At 39.5% G+C, this 24,557-nt stretch overlaps 2 protein-coding genes across 2 annotated transcripts; both read left to right on the top strand.

Moving 5' to 3' along the window:
- The first annotated feature begins 11,466 nt into the window (after window positions 1–11,466).
- LOC143609367 (protein neprosin-like) lies at window positions 11,467–15,253 on the top strand. The gene is made up of 7 exons (XM_077084135.1): window positions 11,467–11,620; window positions 11,698–11,784; window positions 11,879–12,133; window positions 12,246–12,407; window positions 12,482–12,535; window positions 13,161–13,307; window positions 14,798–15,253. The coding sequence occupies exons 1-7, from the start codon at window positions 11,501–11,503 to the stop codon at window positions 15,173–15,175; spliced, it is 1,203 nt and encodes a 400-aa protein (XP_076940250.1). The 5' UTR covers window positions 11,467–11,500; the 3' UTR covers window positions 15,176–15,253.
- A 1,332-nt stretch (window positions 15,254–16,585) lies between these two features.
- Window positions 16,586–23,929, top strand: LOC143609379 (uncharacterized). The gene is made up of 6 exons (XM_077084143.1): window positions 16,586–16,701; window positions 17,380–18,486; window positions 18,837–19,118; window positions 19,195–20,106; window positions 20,203–20,530; window positions 21,687–23,929. The coding sequence occupies exons 1-6, from the start codon at window positions 16,642–16,644 to the stop codon at window positions 23,927–23,929; spliced, it is 4,932 nt and encodes a 1,643-aa protein (XP_076940258.1). The 5' UTR covers window positions 16,586–16,641.
- The last annotated feature ends 628 nt before the right edge of the window (window positions 23,930–24,557 follow it).

The raw sequence follows: 24,557 nt of genomic DNA, 5'->3' as shown, positions 1-24,557 counted from the left end.
CCTATGTAAATTTGAGTAACAAACTTGCAAAAGTAAATAAGTTAATGCATGTGGGGTGGTGACATTAATGTGAAATGGTATTAATTGGAATTTGTAAGGAGGTACGTTATGATGTGTTGAAGAAACACTAATTGACCCCGGGCAGATTACGGATAATCTGGGGGTTAAATAGATGTTTCCCACGAGGGGTTAGACCCAGCAAAGATGGTTCTTCTGATAACCTGCAAAACAGACACCGTGAGCTCGTCACTGAGAAGGGGGGGGGGTACCTCCTTGTGACCACCCTCCGGCGTGAGAATCAGACTAGATTGCTCTTGAATATAAGTGTATATTAAGAGATTGCTAGAGCAGATATCAGGTATAAGATGTAAGATACAAGATAAGATTAGATGATCATACCATTTGGGGTATTTATAGCCGAAGGTAGGTTTCCAAGAAGGTATAGCCGGCTGAATAGTATTCCTGTTCTACCAACTGTGGCCTACGCACGTGCCATGCTGGTAGTTGGTGGGTAGGCAGCGGCTGACAGTGACCAGGCCTGCTGTGTACTATTCCTTTTCCACCAACTACAGGCTATGCACGTGGTATGACAGGAGTTGGTGAGTAGGTAGCGGCTAATTGTGACATACAGTACAAGAGCATGCTGCTCGCCATACTGTTGTCAATGAGCTGTCGTATCTTTGGTCAGATCTTTTGCCCATACCTCGTCAGGTACAGTACAAAAGATCTTCCAGTATCGTACGGACTGGCTCATTTAGGCGGGAGTATTCCCGGCTTGCTCATTCCTTCTTCAGGTGACTACTGAATTATTATGAGAGTTAAGCCTTGTGCGTGTAGCCTTGCTGCGCGGGTAGCCTTCCCTGATGGCTGGTATCCGTGACTGCGGGAACAGGCGGAGTACTTGGAAACCATTGGGAGGCGTTTCCTGCGGGAACAGCTTGCGTACTGCGCGTAAGGACGTCACGTCTCTGAGCATGGTGGGTCCTGCCGATCCAGTTGGTTTCTGCGCAAACGTCTCTCTTTGAGGTAAGTCTTGCGAGTTTGGTCTTTGCGCAGACGTCCCTCTTTGAGGTGAGTCTTGCGGGTCCAACTGCGCAGACGTCTCTCTTTGAGGTGAGTCTTACGGGTCCAACTGGGCTCTGCTGGGACCTACCTCTTCAAGTCCCCCCAGTCCAATGTTCTTCTCATGAATGTTTAATAAAGTGAGGTGAACTTTTGGACTTAAGCAAAGGGTTTTTGAAAAGGGTTTAGTTTTAAGGTTTTCCATGGGGATTCTTCCCGCGGAAGTCCTAATGTCACTTGCAGAAATTCCCGACTTTCCTGCTTGATCTTTGGGTATGATGCGGGTAGGTCTGTAACCTCCTCGCAAGTCAAGAGCGTTGAGTCCTAGTTGTGTGGATTCTCCATGAGGTTTTGGTAGTTTTGAACATAGTGATCAATTATGTTAAAACCACCAATCCCATCTTGAAGCTTCAAACAATCTAGTTCTCGACGTTCCTGCTATGCGGGGATGTTATTCCCGTTTTCGCAAGCATGGCCCAGAAGATCCTTCTTGGTTTCATTTCCCTGCGGAGTGCTAGGTATGTGAAGGGTTTTGCCTTGACACTGTACCCGAGCTCGTCTTATAGTTACTTTACTTCCAAGGTATTCTTGGCGTCAATTCCCTGCAGGTGCTAGGTATGTGAAGGGTTTTGCCTTGACACTGTACCCGCACCCGTCTTATAGTTACTTGGTTGCCAAGGTAAGGGGTATTTTCCCGCTTAGTTTTGAATCTTTGGGACTTGCGTTATAAACGTTACATGACTTGCGCATGCATATTTTAGTTTATTTTAGCAATTTTCCCAGTGTTTTGAATAAGTTAACCGTTCGACGCGCGGTTGTCAATAGGTTCGGTTTCCTCTCATGATTTGTGCGGTTAGGACCGGCACTTTCATTTAGTGGGATGACCAAAGTTTACCTATGACTGACCTGCGTGAAGGTTTATCGTTTTTTGGGTTTATGCGGGTTTTACCGCCTTCCCCACGCAACGGCTTTCTTTCACACTTATGTATGCGGTGAAGACCGGCATATTCGTGTGGAAAGTATAAATGTAAAATCATCAGCGTCGATGTTCTAAGGAGAATCATTTCCATTAGAAGTGGCTCTGGGCCTTTACAAATTTGGAATTGATCTACATGTAACATTTGCGTAATTGAGCTCCGTTCCATGTTCGTGGGACGGGAGTGCCATCGAGCCTTTCGAGCCGGTATGCGCCCTTTCCCAGTACTTCTTTGATAATGTACGGACCTTCCCAGACAGGGGTCAGCTTTCCTGGGCGCTCTTGGTTCGAAGCCTCGTTGTTACGCAATATGTAGTCTCCTACATTGAAGTTGCAGAGTTTTACCCGCGTGTTGTAGTACTTTTGCATTTGTCGTTTGTAGTTCTCTTCACGCGCTGCGGCTAAGTCTCTGCGTTCCTCGGTTAGCATAAGGTCTAACCGTCTTTCCGCAGCATTGTCCTCTGGTTGAATCATGACCCTTGGTGAGGGTAGACCAATTTCGACCGGGATCATGGCTTCAGTGCCATAAGTGAGGCTGAACGGGGTTTCTCCCGTACTTGCCTTTTTCATCGTTCTGTGTGCCCAAAGTACGTGTGGAACTTCGTCCACCCAGCCGGATCTGTGTTCCAATATTCTTCTCTTTATGCCGTCGACGATGCTCCTATTTGCTCTTTCCACCTCACCATTACCCTGCGGGTGCGCCACCGAGGTAAAGGTGTGGGTGATTTGAAGTTCTTTAAGCCACTGTTGTAGCTTCTTGTCAGCAAAGTTGGTGCCGTTATCGCTCACCAAATTCTGTGGAAGCCCGAAACGACAAATAATAAATTCCCGAATGAATTTTTTGATATGTTTTGCGGTCGTTTGGGCTAAGGGTTTTGCCTCTATCCACTTGGTGAAGTAGTCGATGGCGACCACTAGAAACTGGACGTTCCCTGCTGCTGTGGGAAATGGGCCTGTCACGTCGATGGCCCACTTCTGAAATGGCCATGCAGAGGTGACTGGAACAAGTTCTTTCTTCGGGCGATGCGTGTTGGGTGCGTAGAGCTGACAAGACCTGCACTTTCTGATGTACGCCAGCGCATCCGTATGCATCCCCGGCCAAAAGTATCCCGCGTTGTTTAGCTTAGCTGCAACTGCGCGTGGACCTGCATGTATCCCACAGATGCCTTCGTGTACTTCCCTTAGGAGGTAGTTGGCATCTTGGTCGTCAACGCATCTGAGGAGGGGGCCAAGAAAGTTACGTCTGTAAAGGATGTCATCGATGAGTTGATAGTTCAGTGCTTTACAGCGTAGTTTTCTTGCCTGTGTTTTTGACTCTGGTAGTATACCCGCCGCAAGGTAATTTAATATTGGTGTCATCCACGTTTCTGTGCCGGTTTGGATGACACAGACTTCCTTGTGTGGGACTGATGGTGCTCCAAGGAGTTCAATGCGGATGTCCTTTCCCAAGTGGGTGAAAGCCAATGACGCAAGCTTGCTTAACGCATCCGCAGATTTGTTTTCGCTACGCTTGACGTGTATGACTTTACAATCATTAAAATCGCGCATGAGGGTTTTTGCTTGAGCGAGGTACAGGGCCATTGTGTCGTTCACGGCCGTGTACGTCCCGTTTATCTGATTGGCTACTAACATGGAATCCACATGGGCTTCCAAGTTCTTTACTCCCATTTTACGCGCAATCCTTAACCCGGCCAAGAACGCTTCATACTCAGCTTCGTTATTCGTACTTGGAAAGTCTAGTTGAATAGCGTAAGTGTATTCTTGGCCTGCTGGGTTGGTAAGTTTTAACCCTGCGCCTGAGCCCTCGTTGCTGGCCGCTCCATCAGTGTAAAGTCGCCAGACATCATCGATGTCTTGTGCTGGAGAGGGTTGAGCCTCGTCCTGGCACTCTTTCTCCCGCGATGCGGGGACTTCGGAAATAAAGTCGGCCAAGACCTGGCCTTTTATGGCTGGCCTTGGCTTGTACTTTATCGCGTATTCTCCCAATTCTATCGCCCATTTGGCTAGGCGTCCCGAAAGTTCGGGTTTGCCTAAAACGTTTGCAAGTTTGAAGTTGGTGAGAATAGTGATTGGGTGACCTTGGAAATATCGTCTTAGCCTGCGTGAAGCCTGCACAAGTGCTAAGACTAATTTTTCCAGGGTAGAGTACCGAGTTTCGACGTCTGTTAGGAGACGGCTAACATAGTAGATTGGCATCTGGATGCCTTTTCGCTCGACTAACAGGACGGCCCCGGTTGCTCTATCTGTGGCGGAGAGGTATAGGATTAATTCCTCTCCCGCTTCTGGTGCTGTGAGCGTTGGGAGTTCGATCAAGCGTGACCGAATTTCCTGAAAAGCTGCTTCCGCTTCTGGTGTCCAGCGGAAGTGCGTTTTCTTTAGACAGTTTCTCAGCGTCGACACGAATGGGAACGACCTATCCGCATGATTTGCCAAGAAGCGGTTAAGTGCAACTAGGCGTCCGTTCAGTGTCTGAGCTTGCTTGATGGTAGTAGGTGATTCCATTTTGATAATGGCTTCGATCTTTTCAGGGTTCGCTCTGAAGCCATTTTTTGTAACAATGACTCCTAAGAACTTCCCTTCTTCCATCCCAAAGGAACACTTGCTCGGGTTGAGCTTCATGTTTATCCTTCTGAGTGTGTTGAATGTTTCTTCGATGTCTTTCAACATCGCTTCTGGGTCAAGGCTTTTGATGACCAGGTCATCCATGTATACTTCCAAGTTCCTCCCGAATTGGGCACGAAACTCTTTGTCCATCAGGCGTTGGTATGTGGACCCGGCATTCTTAAGTCCGAATGGCATCATTTGATAACAGAATGTGCCATCGGGCGTCCGAAATGCGGTTTTGTCCTGATCGTCAACGGCCATGTGGACTTGATGGTACCCTTTATACGCATCAAGGAAGCATTTAAGGCGAAACGGTGCTAACGAATCTACCTTAAGATCAATTTCGGGTAACGGGTAACAATCTTTGGGGCATGCTTTGTTCAAGTCTTTGAAATCTATGCACATGCGCCATTGCTTGTTAGACTTCGGTACCATAACGGGATTTGCAACCCAAGTTTGATATCTGCTAACGCGTACGATGCCCGCGTCAAGGAGTTCCTTGACTTGGGTTCTACACGCGTTAGCTTGTTCCGCCCCCATTACTCTACGCTTTTGTATGACCGGCGTAAAAGCCGGGTCACATTTGAGCTTATGCTCTGCTTTACTTCGAGGTACACCAGTCATGTCTGCTGGTTTCCATGCGAAGATGTCAGCGTTTTTCTGTAGTAAGCGTTTGAGTAATGTGCGCGTAGGATCAGTGATTGTTGGGCCAATGGTAACCGCCTGGTCGGGGTATTTGCCATTGAAAGCCCATTCTTCTGGTTCGGTGATGGTGGGTTTAGCCATCTTTGGTTTGGGTGTTGATGAGACAGATGCGATGCATACCTGGGGAATACCGGTGACCATCGCCACGCCCTCAGCTGTTGGCCATCCCATCATGCCGTGGACTGAAGATACCACGGCATTAAATCTTGCCATCCCGTCTCTCCCGAAGAGAATGTCGTACGTGTGGTGTGGCTTCCTCATTACGACAAAGTCCACATCCTCTGTGCGGGAGTGTTTTCCGTCTGTGAGAGTGACGGGGAAAGATAGGATTCCCAGAGGGGTGTTTGTGCTGCCGTCGAACCCTTCCATCGAGGCATAGACCGTTTCCAGGCGTTCCCTGTCTTCATCATCTAGCTTGTCGAAGAACTGCCTGTACATAACCGTTGACGAGGCGCCGTTGTCAACAAGAGTGCGGGAAGTGATGTAGTGCCCCAGCTGACTTTTGATGACGATAGGGCCTTCTTTGCTGGGTCCTCCTGGCACTCGCGGGAAGCGCACCTCAGCTTCTTTCCATGCGCATGGTTCTGTCGTCCGTCTTTTTCTTCCTCTGATGTTACCACGAACCATGTGAATGCTGATGTCAACGGGCTTTCGTCCGTTGCTTTTGTATCGGTTGTCATTCTTCCCTCCATTCCTGATTGATGCCACCAGGTGTGTAAGTTTGCCCTCCTTGACGAATGTTTCAATAATATCCCTCAAGGATGAACACTTCTCAGTGGTGTGACCCTTTGTGCCGTGGAAGTCACAGTATTTGCTCTGATCCGCGTCAGGTCGTTGCCGGACCGTTGGAGCTTTTGGCCATGGGAGTTTCTCAGTGGCAAATATCTCCGTGACGCTTTTGGTGAGCGGCGTCCACCTGGGGTGTCGGCTTGATGGGTGTGTATTACCCCTTCCGCCTACTAGGTAGCGAGAGCTGGATGAGGTGTCAAAGTTTACCCTTGACTGCCACATGCTTGGCTTCTTCCTTTTGTTTTGCCGGGCGGTCTGGACGTTGTTTTCTCTAGTCCTCTGCGTGTAGAAGTTTGTAGTCTGGGGCAGATCCCCACCCAATTGCTTCTCTGTTTCGGCAAAGCGCTTGGCTGCCGTCATGATGGCGTCCCATGTGGATGGCATGCCATCTTTACCCGTCAACGTGCGGATAAGCTCTGGGTATTCGGCGCCTTGGATGAAAGCGGCGCGAACAAGGTCTTCGCTTATAACGCCCAGACTCAGCTTTTTCGAGTTAAAGCGAGTGATGAAGTCTAGTAAAGGTTCATCCTTATTTCTAACGCAGTTGAGGATCGTCCACTGTTCTTCAATATATTTCCTCTGTTGACTGAAGTGTTGGCTGAACTTATGTTGGAAGTCCGCCCAATCATAGATGTGGTGGACCGGTAAACGGTCAAACCACACTCTAGCCGCTCCAACCAGTGTCATCTGGAACATATAACACCACGTGGGTTCCGTCCAGTTGCTGACGGTTGCCCCCGCTATGAATCTGTTCAGGTGATCATCTGGGTCGGATATACCATCATAAGTGCCGATGTTGGGCATCTGCTTGGCACTTTTCGGGGCGATTGCTTCCGCAATGTCCCTTGCAAACTTGGATGTTCCCGCGTTTGCAGCAGTTGGTCTGAAGGTTTTGGAGAAGTCACGTGGGTTTCCCCCCGTGTTCCTTTGTTTGAAGGTTTCTCCGAAATTCCTTCTCGTTTGGAAGTCCGTTTCCTTACGCTTCCCTTTCGCCCTAAGGCGAGGGTTTGCGTCGGTGTCGGATTCCTCCCGATCATCGTCCGAGGACTCGCACTCACTGCTTATGTTGAGCTGTTGTCGAGTGCTTCCAAATTCGTCAGCCTGTTGGACGGAACGCAAGCGTTCGTCCAACTCAGCTTGGAATTCCTTCTGACGTGCCTCCGCCCACGCTTTAACTTGTTCAAGCGTTTGGCGGGGGAGTCTCGTCTGTTGTCTTTCCGCCTGGGTATTATTGAATCCCAGGGGACGGTTGTTTACTGCACTTGCCCCGGCTTGGGTAACCGGGGTAGTGTTCGTAAAAGTTACTGCACTTGCCCCGGCTTGGGTAACCGGGGTAGTGTTCGTAAAATTTTTGTGCTCGCCGGTGTTCCCCCAAGTAGCTGGGGTTGTGGTTAACGGGGCTTCCTGGTAACTCGTTGGCCTTGGGACCGGAGTAACGTTAACCATCTTTCCAGAAGTTTTGAAAAAACTGGAGAAAAATTAGTTCTAGCTTTTATGCACGGATGGCGCCAATGAAGAAACACTAATCAGCCCCGGGCAGATTACGGATAATCTGGGGGTTAAATAGATGTTTCCCACGAGGGGTTAGACCCAGCAAAGATGGTTCTTCTGATAACCTGCAAAACAGACACCGTGAGCTCGTCACTGAGAAGGGGGGGTACCTCCTTGTGACCACCCTCCGGCGTGAGAATCAGACTAGATTGCTCTTGAATATAAGTGTATATTAAGAGATTGCTAGAGCAGATATCAGGTATAAGATGTAAGATACAAGATAAGATTAGATGATCATACCATTTGGGGTATTTATAGCCGAAGGTAGGTTTCCAAGAAGGTATAGCCGGCTGAATAGTATTCCTGTTCTACCAACTGTGGCCTACGCACGTGCCATGCTGGTAGTTGGTGGGTAGGCAGCGGCTGACAGTGACCAGGTCTGCTGTGTACTATTCCTTTTCCACCAACTACAGGCTATGCACGTGGTATGACAGGAGTTGGTGAGTAGGTAGCGGCTAATTGTGACATACAGTACAAGAGCATGCTGCTCGCCATACTGTTGTCAATGAGCTGTCGTATCTTTGGTCAGATCTTTTGCCCATACCTCGTCAGGTACAGTACAAAAGATCTTCCAGTATCGTACGGACTGGCTCATTTAGGCGGGAGTATTCCCGGCTTGCTCATTCCTTCTTCAGGTGACTACTGAATTATTATGAGAGTTAAGCCTTGTGCGTGTAGCCTTGCTGCGCGGGTAGCCTTCCCTGATGGCTGGTATCCGTGACTGCGGGAACAGGCGGAGTACTTGGAAACCATTGGGAGGCGTTTCCTGCGGGAACAGCTTGCGTACTGCGCGTAAGGACGTCACGTCTCTGAGCATGGTGGGTCCTGCCGATCCAGTTGGTTTCTGCGCAGACGTCTCTCTTTGAGGTAAGTCTTGCGAGTTTGGTCTTTGCGAAGACGTCCCTCTTTGAGGTGAGTCTTGCGGGTCCAACTGCGCAGACGTCTCTCTTTGAGGTGAGTCTTACGGGTCCAACTGGGCTCTGCTGGGACCTACCTCTTCATGTGTGTATAGTTGTCTTCATCTTTGGAACAAGGACAAGCTTCACTTAATGTAAATGGTCTTTCTATCAATTATCCCCATGTGGTTGCTGACTAGCTTCCAAGTTCTTGGCATATAGTGCACTAACACATGAAGGACATAAATGCCGATACTAATGTCCAAGAACATGAAACTTTTTTAGGCGTGTTAAACGTCATGTGTTCAAATTCTGTATTAGATACTTTTAAAGGTTATTTTTTAAGTTTTAGTTAGAAATGTATAATTATGTGTTGTCTAGTGCAGTAAACTTTCATGAATACGTTAAAGAATAACATGAGTTTTGCATCATGTAATACCAAACTCGTAGATATATGATTTTCTATACATTTTCTGATTATCTTCATATACATGCATCTATCATGATTGAGATCCCAAATGGCTAATTCAGGGAGAGAAACACAAAAAGTGTGTGTGTGTAGAGAGAGATTATAACCCAAAAATATAATCATTTTCATACAAGATTCATGAGGAGTGTTTAAAATCGTATCAAGAATAGTCAATCTTACAAGCTATGCAACTAGATACATGAATTATGTAGTAAGATTATAATGATGAAAGCCTATATTAAAATAACTCGTGTTTTAAGAACCTTTTTGTAATTATTATTAATTTATAACCAATACGTTTAGATCTATTTATTTAGGGGTTTTCCATTTATTTACAACACTTAAGAATTAACAACATCGTTTATTGTGGATCGCTACTGTAGGCCTCCCTGGTATAATGTACAACCGGAAGCTCTAAACCTAGTTGTTCCGGTAATGGACGCGTAACTCGAAGAAGCCTACAAATAAAGCCAAATGGCATGTAGTTCAGTCAAGGTCTCCTCATTCAGTGCCTGAGATATACTCTGGCTATGGCATCAAGTAATCAGGATGAATGTCGGTTTAACACAATTCTGTTAATGGCGTCTCCTGAGTCGAATAAGCCTACAACTTATGACAACCAATATCCATGATTTTTCATAATGTCTTTTTCATTTTCAATGTACAATAAGAGGAACTGGTAATTGGTTCCGGTTATCGAATCAAGTCATCAAAATATTTTGGACTTTTAGTATGTGCATAGTGTTGTTGATTTGGTTCGTAACTTTGAGTGATTATTTGAAGTTCAATTAAACCTAGTTTAATGATAAAAACATTTATTTTGAAACTTTTGCTATGCACTTGATAATGAGTGACTCTACTAATATCAATGTTTTATTTTGTAAATCATGTCGATCAACCACTTGATTGGTTCGCTGGTTGACTGCTTTTAAAAACCAGATGAAAGCAATAAAATTTAATAACTAAAAATATTAAAGTTTACTATAATTTATAATAGGCATGGATAGAAAAATCAACAATTAAAATATTAAAAAATATATATTTTGTTATCACCATGGAGCCCGTCAGCCCACTACATGATAAGAGTTATCTCAAATTTAAATATTTACAAATATAAAACATGATTGTAATGGTGGCAGAGTTGTTAAGTTGAAATTTTAGTTTATAACAAGGCAAAGAAAAAAAAAAGTTTCATCTTACCTCCCCTTTATAAAATGATTTTTCTAGTTTCACATTTATTAAATGTAATAAGTTTCATGTTCGGCTTGCCCTAGCTTGTAAATCCGGATTGGCCTAACCCGTTAAAAAAATTCGGTTCAGACTCAGTTTGATCACTCTAGTGGTTTGTCGGCTTAACTTAATAAGCAAAAACCATATACTCAATGCTAACTGCACACCGCATCGACATCTTCACCAAATCTCTTTCCTCTCACATATGAAAAAAAAAAAGTGTTATGTGACTTCTACATTAGATCCCTATCATCACCTCCATCCCCATATCTATTTTTAAATATTTTTATAAGTAAGTGAAAAATAAAGAAAGAATAATAAAATAAATAAGTTGTTTTTATTGAAATAAGGGGTTAATAAGGTGAATTTTATAAAAAATGGGAGATAGAATTTAGAAAATGATGCTTTTTAGTTAAATTTGGTGGATGCGGATCGATAACATAATGTGAATGCTTTCACCATCACAACATCATAAATGTATACATTTCATCAAGTATTTTTTACCTTCTTTCTCCTCTAACTCATATTTCACGTTATAAACACACACAAAAAATATATTACATTAAGTTTGGTTTTAACTACGTACCAGTCTTAAAAACATTAACTAATACATAAATGAAAAAACGCGCAATACTTTTATTAAAATTCTTTTTCAATAATAATAATCATCTTTATCATCTCATCATTGATAACTTTAGCTCAAACATTGATTGATTTGTTCATCTACCAAATATGGACCTCTCCAATCAAATCAACCAAAATTAACACTTCAACTTCATCATTTCAAACCAAAACCAAATTTACCTATACAATTTCACCTCTAACATGTCACAAACAAATAATAAAAAATAAAAAAAAAAATCCCCCGAAAATATTGGTAAAATGTCAAAATCATCACCTCCACCATAATAATATTTCAAATTATTCGTCCATTATTTAGCCCCACACATTTAAACACGACAAATATTATAGCTGTCTATCTCCATAACTTGCATCTTCATTTTCAATCTCATTTTTCACCTTTATACCCTTCATGTCTCTCTCAATCACGAGCTTAACAGAAACAAGATAACGTCAACACTAGCTAGCTTTTTGTTTCACTCACATGAAATACTTTCCTGATTAAATTCATATCTTATTGCATAATTGTACCAGCAGCATAACCAACCATACTGTTTGTTTGTTCGTTCGTTCGTTTGTTTTACTGTCCGTGTGAATATGTTTACACGTTTCGCGGTGGTTCTTTGTCTTGTCGTGGTGGCTACGGCCACCACGAATGAGTTTGAAGTTGTGGAGCATTTGAATAAGTTGAACAAACCTTCCATGAAATCCATCAAGGTGAGTTTTTTTTTTTTTTTGATTATTATTATTATTGTGTTGTTTAAATTCTGACATGTTGAATCTTATGACATTAGAGTCCGGACGGTGATATAATAGACTGCGTTCATATTTCAAATCAAGCAGCTTTCGATCATCCTTCCTTAAAAAATCATAAAATTCAGGTATGATTTTAAAATTTTTTATGTCACAGTTGTGTTATTGAATATTTAAAATATTTGAAGGTATCAATTAATATTACTAATATTGTGAATATAGATGAGGCCAAATTATCATCCAGAAGGAATGAATTTTGACAACATGAAAGTGTCATCAGAAAATCAGGAAACAATTACTCAATTGTGGCATGTAAACGGAAAATGTCCGAAAGGAACGATTCCGGTTAGACGAACAAAGAAAGAAGATATTCTAAGAGCAAGTTCTATAAAAAAATATGGCAAGAAAAATAATGTGTCAACAGTTGCACAACTAACATCTGTTGATCTTGATCTGATCAATCAAAGTGGTCACCAGGTGAGTTGTACAACACAAGTCACTAACCCATTGACTCCGTTGACTTTTGTTGACTTATACTTTCACTGAATATTACTGATTGTGTTATGTTTGACATTTGGAGTTCATTTAGCACGCAATTGCGTATGTGGAAGGAGAGTTTTATGGAGCTAAAGCAACTATGAATGTTTGGGACCCACAAATACAACAATCGAACGAATTCAGTTTATCGCAAATATGGTTATTAGGCGGCTCGTTTTCTGAAGATCTCAATAGCATCGAAGCCGGTTGGCAGGTAAATTCATTGTTTTCGCATAATTTTCGATCGTATATGCAATAACATTTTGTTTGATTTTGAAACAAATTCAGGTCAGCCCGGATCTTTATGGAGATACCAACACCCGATTCTTTACGTATTGGACGGTAAGTTCACTTTGTTTTATGCAATATTGATTCGGTTAAAAAGCTTTGAAGATACTGTAAATATAGTTCATAATAGTTCTTGTTCTGCATTGTTCATTTGGCTTTTCTTTATTTTAATGATGACTTGAATATTAAATATTAAGAATGTACAAATGCATAACGTGAACTATTATGACTCGCTTTTCATTTGGTTTATGCGTTTGTTGTTAGTTAAATGTCTTTTAAGAGGTGTTTGGTTGCGCGTTTAAAAAGGATTATTTCAACTTGAAGTTACAAGAATTAGATAAAATATAGTTATAGTTTTCTAACTAATTATGGGTCAATATTGAAAAGTTATTATAAGTAATTATCTCTTAACTTTCTTAAACTTTAGTCAACTATTATTAGTTTTCTTCAATGACTTACGAATTACATTCATCATTTTATAGTAACATGAGTAACAACTAACAAACATCCTTTTAACACACACCTTTGGACTGTGATTTTAGGTTCAAAACATTTAAAAAAAATATATTTAATAATTTTTTTAGTGGGAAACAAGTTTGCATTGGATTCCAATGAAATAGCACAATTGTGGGTCCTAATTTATTTATTTTTGTATATTTATTTATAAAATTATTTGCAGAGTGATGCATATCAGGCCACAGGCTGTTACAACCTTCTTTGTTCAGGATTTATTCAAATCAACAATGAGATAGCATTGGGGGCCAGTATTTCTCCCATTTCTAAATATCATGGTTCCCAGTATGACATCAGCATACTTATCTGGAAGGTATGCTCACTTCTTAAACTGCTTCAAATAATTCAAAAATGAAAAAATATTATTTTATTCTATGCATAGTGAATAAGTACAAGATTTGATTTCAAGACTCTCAATATTTAAAGGAGAATATAATGATTGCCATCCTTAAAATTATGTTGTTTTGTTTAAAGTGATATATACAGTGTTAACATTATTCATCCATGTGGACACACAAGAATATAATAATGTGAGTTGGATTGGGAATCTTTGACAAGTTTCTTTCATGCAATAATTTCTTTTTCTTTGTTCTGTGTGTTATTATAACAGGGCTGTAATCGAGCCGAGTTTAGTTAAACCAGGCTTGAGCTGAAAAATCGAGCTCAAGCTTGGCTTGTTTAAAGCTCGATCCAAGCTCGTCAAGCCGGGCTTCTTTAATTTTTTTAAAATTCTTATTTTTTATTTATTATTTTTAAAATTTTTTATTTTACAATTTTTGATATATAAAAGAAAAAGTTATAATTTTATCATACATATGATATAAAATTTGTAAACTAGTGAATTTATAACTTTATATGGTTTACTTTTATTATTTTTTATAAGATTTTAGGGATCGAGTAACATAATATATGTATAATTTTTATTTATTTATTTTTTGGTGTGCTATTATTATATATAGATATTAAAATTTAGGGTTTAATCTAAGCGAGCCGAGCTAACGAGTCGAGTCGAGTCGAGCCAATACCGAGCCACGAGTCGAGCTGACGTTGACGCGAGCTCGGCTCGTTTAGAAATCAAGCCGAGTCGAGTCGAGCTCATTTAGAATCGAGCTTTTTTCGAGCGAGCCGCGAGACACGAACTTTTTAAGCAGTCGTAATTATATATAGTCTACAATTCAGATTAATATGATAAATTCTATATATTAAGAACTTGTTTTCAACAACATCTGGCTTTATTTTATGTATATTGTATAGCTTTATTTAGGCGTAAATGAACCGAACGCTCAGTATTGAGAAGTTTGTTTATGTTCGTATATTTGATAAACAAACAGAGACGTGAACAAAACCTTTTGTTTGTTAGTTAAACTAACAAGAGCAGATGTCTTGTTCTTCATTTATGTTCGTTTATGCCTTCATTTATATTTGTCCAAGCGCGTTATAATTTAGTTTGGTTATATTATATTAAATTCACACACACCACATTTAGTCTAGGTTTAATAATTATTCAGGCTCGATATATTGTTATTCACATTTGCATTTAGTTGGTGCTTCCTCAGTTATGCTCGTTTATACTCGTTCATCTATGTTTAGTTATATTTATTCATTTACGTTTGTGAACCAATATTCGTTTATACTATTAACGAATGAACTTGAACACGCTCATTTTCTTAAAGAACAAGAAAACCACGTTTGTTTAACGTACTATTCGTGCTTGCTTGTTTGTTCGGTTAAAGTTAACCGAATGGACACAAGCATTTGTTTACTAGCCTAAATCTATTAAACTAATTTGGTGTAAACGATTAGGACCCCGAGCAAGGAAACTGGTGGATGCAATTCGGTAAAGGAAACGTGCTCGGATACTGGCCCGCTTCACTCTTTTCATACTTAACCGACAGTGCGTCAATGATCCAATGGGGTGGTGAGGTGGTGAACTCGGCCTCTGAAGGGCAGCACACCACCACGCAAATGGGCAGCGGTCATTTCCCCGAAGAGGGGTTTGGTAAGTCTAGCTACTTCAGAAATGTTCAAATAGTAGACGGGTCAAACAGTCTTCGGGCTCCTAAAGATATAGACACATTTACCGAGCAGTCAAATTGCTATGATGTTCAAACGGGCAAGAACGATGGTTGGGGCAGCTACATTTACTATGGTGGCCCGGGCAGAAACCCGAACTGCCCATGAAAACGGATAGTTATGAAAGTTAGTTCATTAAATTAATGAACTATTGTGTTTGGTATATGTGTTATTGTAGATTCTAATTCGGTTACATACAGGTATATTAGAAACAAAACATTGTTATGGGATATTTTTAGATGGTTCGGGTTTGGGCTTGGAAGTATTTGATTATGACGTCTCTAAGAAACCGTCAAGTGTAAGTATTTGGGCTCGTCTCAATGTGATAATGTGACATTTCTATTGTATTATGAGGGTCAAATTAGTAATATGACATTTTAATTTCTTATTTCATGCCACATGGTCATTGGGTTCATATTAGCTTCAAGTTTGTTAATTCTAGAAAACCTTGCAACTTAATCCCAAGAAGAAAGAATAAGAATAGGCACGAAGGAAACACTATCGGTCTTTCAACAAAAATTAATTCTCTCTCTCTCTTCTATTTACACAGCTAGACAACTTAGCCCAATCTAAATTTTCGTTCTTATTTATAATCCAATCTAAACCAACTTTTTTATTAAACAAATATGTTTTATGATTCTTTAAAATATGTAACCATTTTTAAATAGTAAGTTTACGAACCAATAATGTTATATCAAAACCATATTAAAAATATATGTTTAAAGCTACATTTTTTTATAAAATTTATATAAAAATGTTGTGAAAAAAAAAGAAATAAACAACATTGTGTTTGTATACATTTTTTAAAATGTTAAATGCTATAAATTATTAAACAAAAAACAAATTATACAATACATAAACTGTTAGAAAAGTAAAAGGAGTGTCACAACCACATCACCACCTGCACTACCACCGCCACCATCACCATGGTCACCGCCTAACCACCACTACCGTCGCGGGAACCAAACACAATGCGCCCGTTGTTAACCTGACCCCCTAATTAGAAGCAAAACCGATTACGCCTAAGTCAACGTCAACTTCATTCAACGGGATTGATATGGCAGCTGCAACATCCAGATATGTTAGTGTTTGGTTAAATTCCTGATTAACCGTTAATGTCTGTTACAACTTAATTAGATTTCTGTTATCTATAATACTCAATCACAGTAAGTTGTAGAGATGACGTCATCATCATCATCATCAAGACTATCAAAGGGTTACGATGTTTTCTTGAGTTTCCGTGGGGAGGACACTCGCACCGGTTTCACCAGCCATTAATACGAAGCCTTGATTCGAAAACGCATCAAAACCTTCATAGACGACGAGTCACTCTATCACGGGGATTTCATTGCTCCCAAGCTTCTGGAGGCAATACAAGCATCGTAGTAATTATATCGAGTAATTTCGCAACGTCGAAATGGTGTTTGGAGGAAATCTCAAAGGTTGTGGAGGCAAGCTGATTGTTATTCCTGTTTTTTACCATGTGTCTCCCTCTGACGTTCGCCATCAAAGCAACTGTTTTGCACAAGACTTTGCCAAGTGGATCCTAAAATTGCACCACAGAAGGTAGCAAAATGGAGATCTGCTTTTGCGAAAGTTGGGAATATCAAAGGATGGCACCTGACACAAGACAGGTAGGTTGTCTTGCTTAATTTTGTTTTTGTGTACTATTATTCTAAGGTTGATTTGAGATGTTATAATTCAACTATATGATATGGTCTAAATATTTCTTAAATGATAAGTATATAAATGATGAAACAGGATCAAATACGTTTTATTCTTAACATGAAAACAGCGAGAACCAATTTGCTGTTATTATTAGGTTTATTTTTATAAATGTTTGTTGTTAGTTTTTGTTCGTATTTGCTAATTTTCGATTATGAGACGTTATATATATTTGCTTATTTATATTTTGTTGTTATTATTAGATTCTTTCTTTTGCTGATAGTATATGCTGTTATTATTTTGTTCTTGATGTTGATTCTTTTGTTGTAATTTTTAAGTTTTTTTCTTTGTTATTATAAATACTTGTTTATGTAGATTGGTATTGTAGTTGGTATTGTTTCCTACGTTCTCATTTTTTTATAAATTGGTATTATTTCCTACGCTATCATGTTAAGACTAAAATGCACATGAACCCTCCCCAAATGATTATCAAATTTCCTCTAGTTAATCTACATAGGTTTTACCTTGTCCTTTCTATTTTTTTTTCGAAAAAATGCCACATGATAGAGCTAAAATAGAATAAACATTGTTAGACTGCTATCTTTCCTATTTAAAATAAACTCACATGGTTTGATCTCTACCTGCAGGAAGGAATCAGAAATCTAAGGGAAATCTTAAAGAGAATCTTGCAGGAAATGCAAGATGCATTGCCGGTAGATCTCACCAAAGGTCTAGTGGGAATTGAATCTCGAGTTACTGATGTAATTAGAATTTTGAACATGGAGTCTAGTGAAGTTCGCTTCATAGGGATTTGTGGGATGAGTGGGATTGGGAAGTCTACTTTGGCTGAAGTCGTCTTTCAGGTCATTCAAAATAAATTCCAAGAAAATAGCTTTATAGAAAACATCAAGGACATCTCTAAGGACCATAATAGTGATTTATGCAAGTTACAACAAAAGATCCTTACTGATGTTTTAAAGGATGAAAGCATACCTGTGATAAGTGTTAAGCATGGACAAACTCTGTTGAAGACAAAGCTACGTGATATGAAGGCATTAATAGTTTTGGATGATGTGAATCATGCAGACCAGTTTAGGTATTTGGCTGGCGAGCGTGAATGGTTTGGACCCGGCTCAAGAGTCATAGTAAAAACCACAAATAAAGACTTGCTGAATGCATATGACGTAAAAGAAATATTTATGTGTGAAGAACTGAAAGGTGAAGAAGCTCTTAGTCTCTTTTGTCAGTCAGCATTTCGAGATGTGCATCCTACACATGGTTATGAGAAGTTGTCTGATGACATTGTGAGGTTTGCCGGCGGGCTTCCAATAGCTCTTACTGTTTATGGTTCTCTGTTATGTGGAAAAGAGGAAAAATACTGGAAAGAGATATTGAATAAAGTTCAAGAATATCCACATAAAGAGGTTCTTGGAAGGCTTGAAGTAGGTTATGTTAGACTAGATAGAGATCAGCAGCTTACCTTCATGTATATTGCATGCTTCTTGAAAGGGAGAGACATAGATTTGGTAAAAGACATGCTAACCAATATTGGTTTGTACCCTGAATGTGGAATTACTGATCTTATAAACAAGTTTCTCATAACTATTAATTTTGATGATTGTGTGTGGATGCATGATCTGCTCCAAAAAATGTGTTGGGAAATTCTTCGTAAGGAATCACAACAATACAATGGAAAACAAATTGCAATCAAGTATCGCCAAGATGTTTTGGATATCCTCTCATACAAACCAAAGGTTTGCTTAATGACTTTTTACAAAACTATAAAACTGTTATCATCCAGTAATAAACTTTACTACTCAAAGTGAATTCTCTATATTAGAGGACTTTTGATCTTTTTGAAGTTGTCATGGCTATATTTCTGGTTTTAGCTCTAGAATATTTATGCTGCAACACTTTTCTAATAGTTGTAACGGGTGGCTCATTTGACAATTAGGATTCACCACAACATAAAATATAGTAACGGTTTCTTAATATTCAAAATAGATACTCCATTTAGCACCCAAGACTCAACCAAAACATATTTTTGGGACAGAATGTGAAAGAATTCGATGACTTATTCTGTTGCTGTGTTTGTTTGTACCAGGAATCAAGAACAATTGAAATCATTAACCAGCAGCCATATAAGGTTGAAGTGGATGATTGCATTGATGATCCATCCTGCTTTTCAAAGATGAGGAAACTAAAATTTCTCAGAATTAGTAATATACACTTTCCTCAAGGTCTTAATTATCTTTCTAATGATCTTCGAATTCTGGAATGGTATGGTTGTTCATTAAAGTCTTTGCCTTCAATGTTTGAGCCTATACAAATATATCAACTTGAAATGCGTTATAGCCAACTTGAGACACTCTGGGAAAAAGATCTTGTAAGTATTATCTTCATAACCATGGTTTGAATTAAACGTAAGCCAGAAATCTGAAACTTTTCTTCTCACTTGACAGGATCTGCCTAATTTGAGATCTATCGATCTTAACTTCTCAAAGGATTTGACCAAAATCCCTAACTTGACATCAACGCAAAATCTTGTTAAATTAAATCTTGAAGGCTGCACGAAATTGAAAGAGCTACTCCAATCAGTTCTTTCTCATAAAAGACTACAATACGTAAATCTTTGTGGATGCACTCATCTTCAGAGCCTTGGGAGAAGGAACATGGAAATGGACGCTCTTGTGACACTTCTTCTTTCGGGCTGTTCAAATCTTGAATATGTTCCTGAGTTTGGAGATAACATGAAGTGCTTAGAGCATCTGTATGTAGATGGAACTAACATCAAGAAGTTACCAGAAAGCTTGGGGAAACTGTGTAATTTGAGGAAGCTTGATGCAAGCGAAACTTCTATACAAGAGATTCCTTTGTCCATTCATTGCCTGAGCAGATTAAGACTCCTTTGTGTTCGTAAATGTCAGCTTTCATCCAAAAGCAGCGGCTTTCTTTTCACGAAAAGGGATGTGTTATCTGGTTTAAGGGAGCTTGATCTAAGTTATTGCAATCTATCTGTGGTTCCTGATTGTATTGGTTTGTTTTATAGATTAGTAAATTTGGATCTATCTGGAAATGATTTAGGTTCTCTGCCCGCCACCATCAGTATCCTCTCACATCTGAGAATGCTTTGTTTGAATAATTGCCAGAGGCTTCAGTCGCTACCAAAACTTTCGGTGGTAAATGAAGACACTCTTTATGGACTTCCAATGAGATTCACTTATGTTATCTCGGAAAGAAAGGTAGATGTGTCTAAATTTCATGCTGCAAGCAACAACACTAGTCCAGTGGTGTCCTGTTTGAACTGCCCTAAAGTAGCAGAGAACGAAAGTGGCAGTCATCTGGCAGAAAGGATATTAAACAGTTACCTTCAGGTCTCTCTCTCTCTCGTGTGTGATAGAACTATGTTCTGTGGAATCACCATTTTCCCCAATTTTTTTACTCCTTTAATTATATAAAGTTTTCTGCAGTTACGTTCAAAATATTGGATCACACCGGAAGCTGTATTTGAGATTGTTGATGTTGGAAGTGAAATTCCATCAGGTTTCAAGTTGCTAAGAGCTGATGAAAGTTTGACCCATAAAGGCCCATGGGTCGGAGTTGCTATATGTGCTGTTGTAGCTTTACACCACATTGATGCTGCTTTGGACACTAAATATGTGGTAACAGCTCATGTTCGTGTTGGTGAAAAACATTGGCGGATTCCTGTCCCCATAAGCTTCTTGGAAGCCAAATTGGAGAACCAATTGGTTTTCTATTGGACAAGAGCAGGTGACCTTCAAAGGACTCTAGAATCAGGTCAAAAGAAAATCTTTAATTTTTCGTTTAGCGTCGAGCCACAAGGTCAAGAAAACTTTTCTTCGTATTTATCACATAAATTTATCTTTGGCCAAAAATGTTTAAATGGTAATTATGAAATTTAATGCAACTTGAATAGAAAACAAACCACCTTTTTTTGTGAGATCAGGGGTTAATGTGGATATCAGCAGCACATACATGTACCTTTTAAAAAAAATAATAAAATTAAACCTAAAATGTTTGAAATACTATTGAGTAATAAATTATAAGAAAAACTATATTCTTAATGTTGGCACCATGTTTTATTTTTAATTTATTTGTCTTTTGTAACACCTATGTGGGAGAATCATGGAGTTATTCATAGTATTTACACATGACAAAGAAACCTAACCTTAACATAAATTCATGTTGTCTTCACCTTGGTTTTAGAAAGCGTGTTGCGCTATGAGACGCTTAGGTCCTAGCCAGGCCGCTAGGAGTTAAATGTAATACTAAGAGAGGAGAGAGTTTGAGTGTCTTTGTTAAAAAAGATATGAAACAGTTGTGTGGGCTGGGTGATGATGCAATCAGTCTGTAATTTGCACTTTTTCTTATAACATTTGGTGTTCTTTTTTTATAATGGAAGAGAGGTGTTAGGTTTGTGTGGAGACCTGATGTACTTAAAAGATTAACATTAACTTATTTTTTAGTTCATTTGCCTAGTGATGCAAAAAGATGATACCAAAGAGTTTAGTACAAAGATTCTGGATGCACTCAAGGGCAGCCGGCCCTAATTCTGTTTAGTGCAGAATAATTGGCTTTTGGCAAGTTTCCAAAGCTCCAGGATTTAACTATGTTAGGAGATCTCCTTGGCCTTAAGATTTCACTTGCGCAACCAATACCAAATCTGTGAGCTTCTTGTGGCTAAAGTGGGCAATATTGGTTGATATATACGCTAGTATGACACATAAATTGGGCCTGCTTTGCATTATCCAAAAACTAGACAAGTAGAGAATTGCACCCCTATAGTAGTTTACCTCATTAAATGTGCTTCTTCTCACGTCTCTTAAATTACTCATGATCATGATGCCACACAATAACAGTTTACCAAATAAGGAGTAGATGATATCTAAAAAATAAGATGCATATTCTGAAAGGCTGAATAATTTTATTGCAGATTGTAAATTACAAGTTACTAAATATGGAGTCCGTTTTATCCATAAGGAACACGTTATGCAGCTTAAAAAACTTGAAAGTTCTGCAACTGCCGTGGTGCACCATATGTTTAGAGCTACTTTCTCTCCTTCTCCACAGCGTCTTAGTGAAGCTTCAGCATTCTTTCGTTTTTCTTCTAACCATGACTTCACCAGGAATATCACAGCATTCATCTGTGACTATGGAAGACAATGGTGCTCCTTGGTCGACATGCATAAAATTGTTAAAAGCTTAATCGAAATCAACCAAGGAGTATTAAGTGAATGCAAAGAAGAATGGAGTCATACGGGGCTATTTCCTTTGTTTTATGACTACTATCGAATCTTCCTTGGAACTTCTGAACTTTACAATGACTTTTTGAGGTTGCTGAAACATGCATCTGACAGCTGGTTGAGTGTAAAGTTGGCATTGGAGCAAATTCTGGCAAAAAGTAGAACAGACAACGGTTACAGTTACAGAGAGATGCTAGAACAGCTTAATGATCTTGAAGCTTCTGAAGGTCTCAGATTTTCTGATGTTTGCATCATAACATTTGCGTATCTCTGTAAGCAAACAGTTGCCTTTTCAAGACACTTCAATGAAGAGTTCCAAGACATCAAAAAATTCAAGTCAGTGAACAGATTGGCGAAGGTATCAAGTATAACAATTGCAGGCATTTGTAGTATTCTGGCTACATTTATGCGTACTGTCAGGCTTTCACAAAAGATGAAAGGTGCAGATTCATATATGGCTTTGCATTTGATACACAGTCTTTTAAACAAGCAGGATGAATGGTTTCCTGCCAAGGGAAGTCATGGAAGGGAGTTGCGAATCTGGGAATTTTTAGATTGTGGAATTGTTGTACAAGAATTAAAGATGAAGATGGCTCGGTTTGCTTCTTTTACTCATCAGAATGAGAAGGAGATGATTATTGTAATAAATAAGCTTGAGAAAATGATGGATAACATCTCAGTGACCATTGAAGATATGTGTAGGCATTCTCATCTGTATAGCCTTGATATAAAGGAGCTGGGCACTACTTTGAATCAGTTTATTGTAGATGGTAATTTACAGTTGTCTGTCACCGGAGTTCGGTTTTTGCCATCCAGTGAAGAACAACAATGTGAAAGTCCTGTGAGTGAGGCAATGACCATTATGTATCGAGCAACTTTATCTCTAATTCACACTGGTTTACAGTGGTATATACGTGCTTGTGAAGAAAAAGAAGCTGACAGTTCAAGCCTTCTCTCCTGTTATTCAATCATGCACGACAAGGTAAGAAGTATGATAAAGGTTATCACTAACCCTTCTCTCATAAGAGAGAGAGAATCTTTCTTGGATGACATCCTTAAAGCAATTACATGTCTACATGAAATCAACCAAGAAGGTTTCGCATCCTTAAGTGAATGCAAGGAAGAATGGAGGCATCATCCACAGGTGTTTCATTTAGTGAATGACTACCATAAAATCTGCCTTCAAACATCTCGGCTTTACAATGATTTTGTAAGGTTGCTGAAAGTTCAATGTGACAGCGGGCTGGATGTAATCTTGAGATTGAAGGAAGTTGAGGTAAACTGTAGACGGGATGATGATTACCAGAATTCTGAAGAAGATATGACATCGGATCTTGATGGTGACGGAAATTTTACTCTTTCTGGTGATTTTATGAAAGCGTTGGCATATATATGTAAGCAAACAGTAGGCTTTACAACACAGTTTGATGAAGAGATCTCAGAATTGAAGTCAGTGAAGGTATTGGCTAAAGTATCAAGCGGACTTGTTGCAGGTGTATTCAGTGTGATGGCTGCTTATATGGTTGAACTTGTACCTTTATATTGGATGGAAGAGAAACCTTTGACTTGTTTGTGGTTATATATAAACCAACGGTTTTCATGGAAGAGTCCTCTAATGCAGATCGAACGGATGGTTAAAAATGATATTTTGGGCATTGATTCCCGTCTATTCGAAATGAAGTACAAAATTCCCTCTTTTCTATTTGAAGTGAAGTACCAATCGGAAGTGTCTTTTATTGCTTATAAAAGCGATATGATGCTTGAAATAGAGACTGCCGCGAAGGAAATGGATAAGTTGTCAGTGACTATTGAAGAAATGAGTAGGCATGCTGATACATTAAATGGTGATATAATCAAGTTAGGAATAAGTTTGGAACTAATAAGCCATGATCACATGCTACCTGTCAAGCGCAAACGCTCTCTATCACATTAACTTGCAGGAACGGTAACTTTTGATATTGTTGTGTTGTATGCTACAGCTAAATATGTCAGTTTTCATAACAAATGTTCATGTGTTGTATGCTACAGCTAAACCTGTTTAATTTGCAAGGCTATTGAAATACAATTGCATTATATTTCCATGTTTAGTTACAGAAATCATTACTGGACAGATTTTTCTACTCTCCCTATGATTTTTATACGGCCGCCATCTTCTGCCAAAAGTATAAACTAAAGATAGAACAATATGTGTTTTAGCCACCAAGATTAGAGGGTGTGTAAATGGGTTGATTATACAGTGGAAAAAACAGTATGTTAATATTAAATAAGTAATCAAAACTTACGCCGGGCAGGGGTGACTACGTTGAATCCGTCTGTACAGTGGCGGAGCCAGAAATTTTTTCCTGTGGGTTCGGTATTTTTTGGTGCTCGGCTTTTTTTCTGGCATTAAAGTTTTTGGGCCCTAATGGTTCGGGCCCAAAGTCATATTTAATAAAAATTACATATTATAATTGTTTCCTACGTATATTCATGCTTTGGAAACAATTAATAACATCTTTAATCGCGACTAAAAAGAAAGATTCGTCGTGAGGTCTGGATCGAAGGCTCATCAAAGAAAGAGT

This window comes from Bidens hawaiensis, unplaced genomic scaffold (assembly GCF_021521415.1).
Source record: "Bidens hawaiensis isolate Kalapana, Puna unplaced genomic scaffold, B.hawaiensis_p1.1 tig00419582_1, whole genome shotgun sequence".
Lineage (NCBI taxonomy): Eukaryota > Viridiplantae > Streptophyta > Magnoliopsida > Asterales > Asteraceae > Bidens > Bidens hawaiensis.
This window is presented reverse-complemented; position numbering and strand designations above follow the sequence as displayed.

Coding starts and splice junctions, on each gene's coding strand:
- LOC143609367 (XM_077084135.1), top strand. CDS start 11,501: ATGTTTACACGTTTCGCGGTGGTTCTTTGTCTTGTCGTGGTGGCTACG. Junction 12,536..13,160: donor GATTCTTTACGTATTGGACG/GTAAGTTCACTT, acceptor AATTATTTGCAG/AGTGATGCATATCAGGCCAC. Junction 13,308..14,797: donor TCAGCATACTTATCTGGAAG/GTATGCTCACTT, acceptor GTAAACGATTAG/GACCCCGAGCAAGGAAACTG.
- LOC143609379 (XM_077084143.1), top strand. CDS start 16,642: ATGGAGATCTGCTTTTGCGAAAGTTGGGAATATCAAAGGATGGCACCT. Junction 16,702..17,379: donor TGGCACCTGACACAAGACAG/GTAGGTTGTCTT, acceptor CTCTACCTGCAG/GAAGGAATCAGAAATCTAAG. Junction 20,107..20,202: donor TATTAAACAGTTACCTTCAG/GTCTCTCTCTCT, acceptor AGTTTTCTGCAG/TTACGTTCAAAATATTGGAT.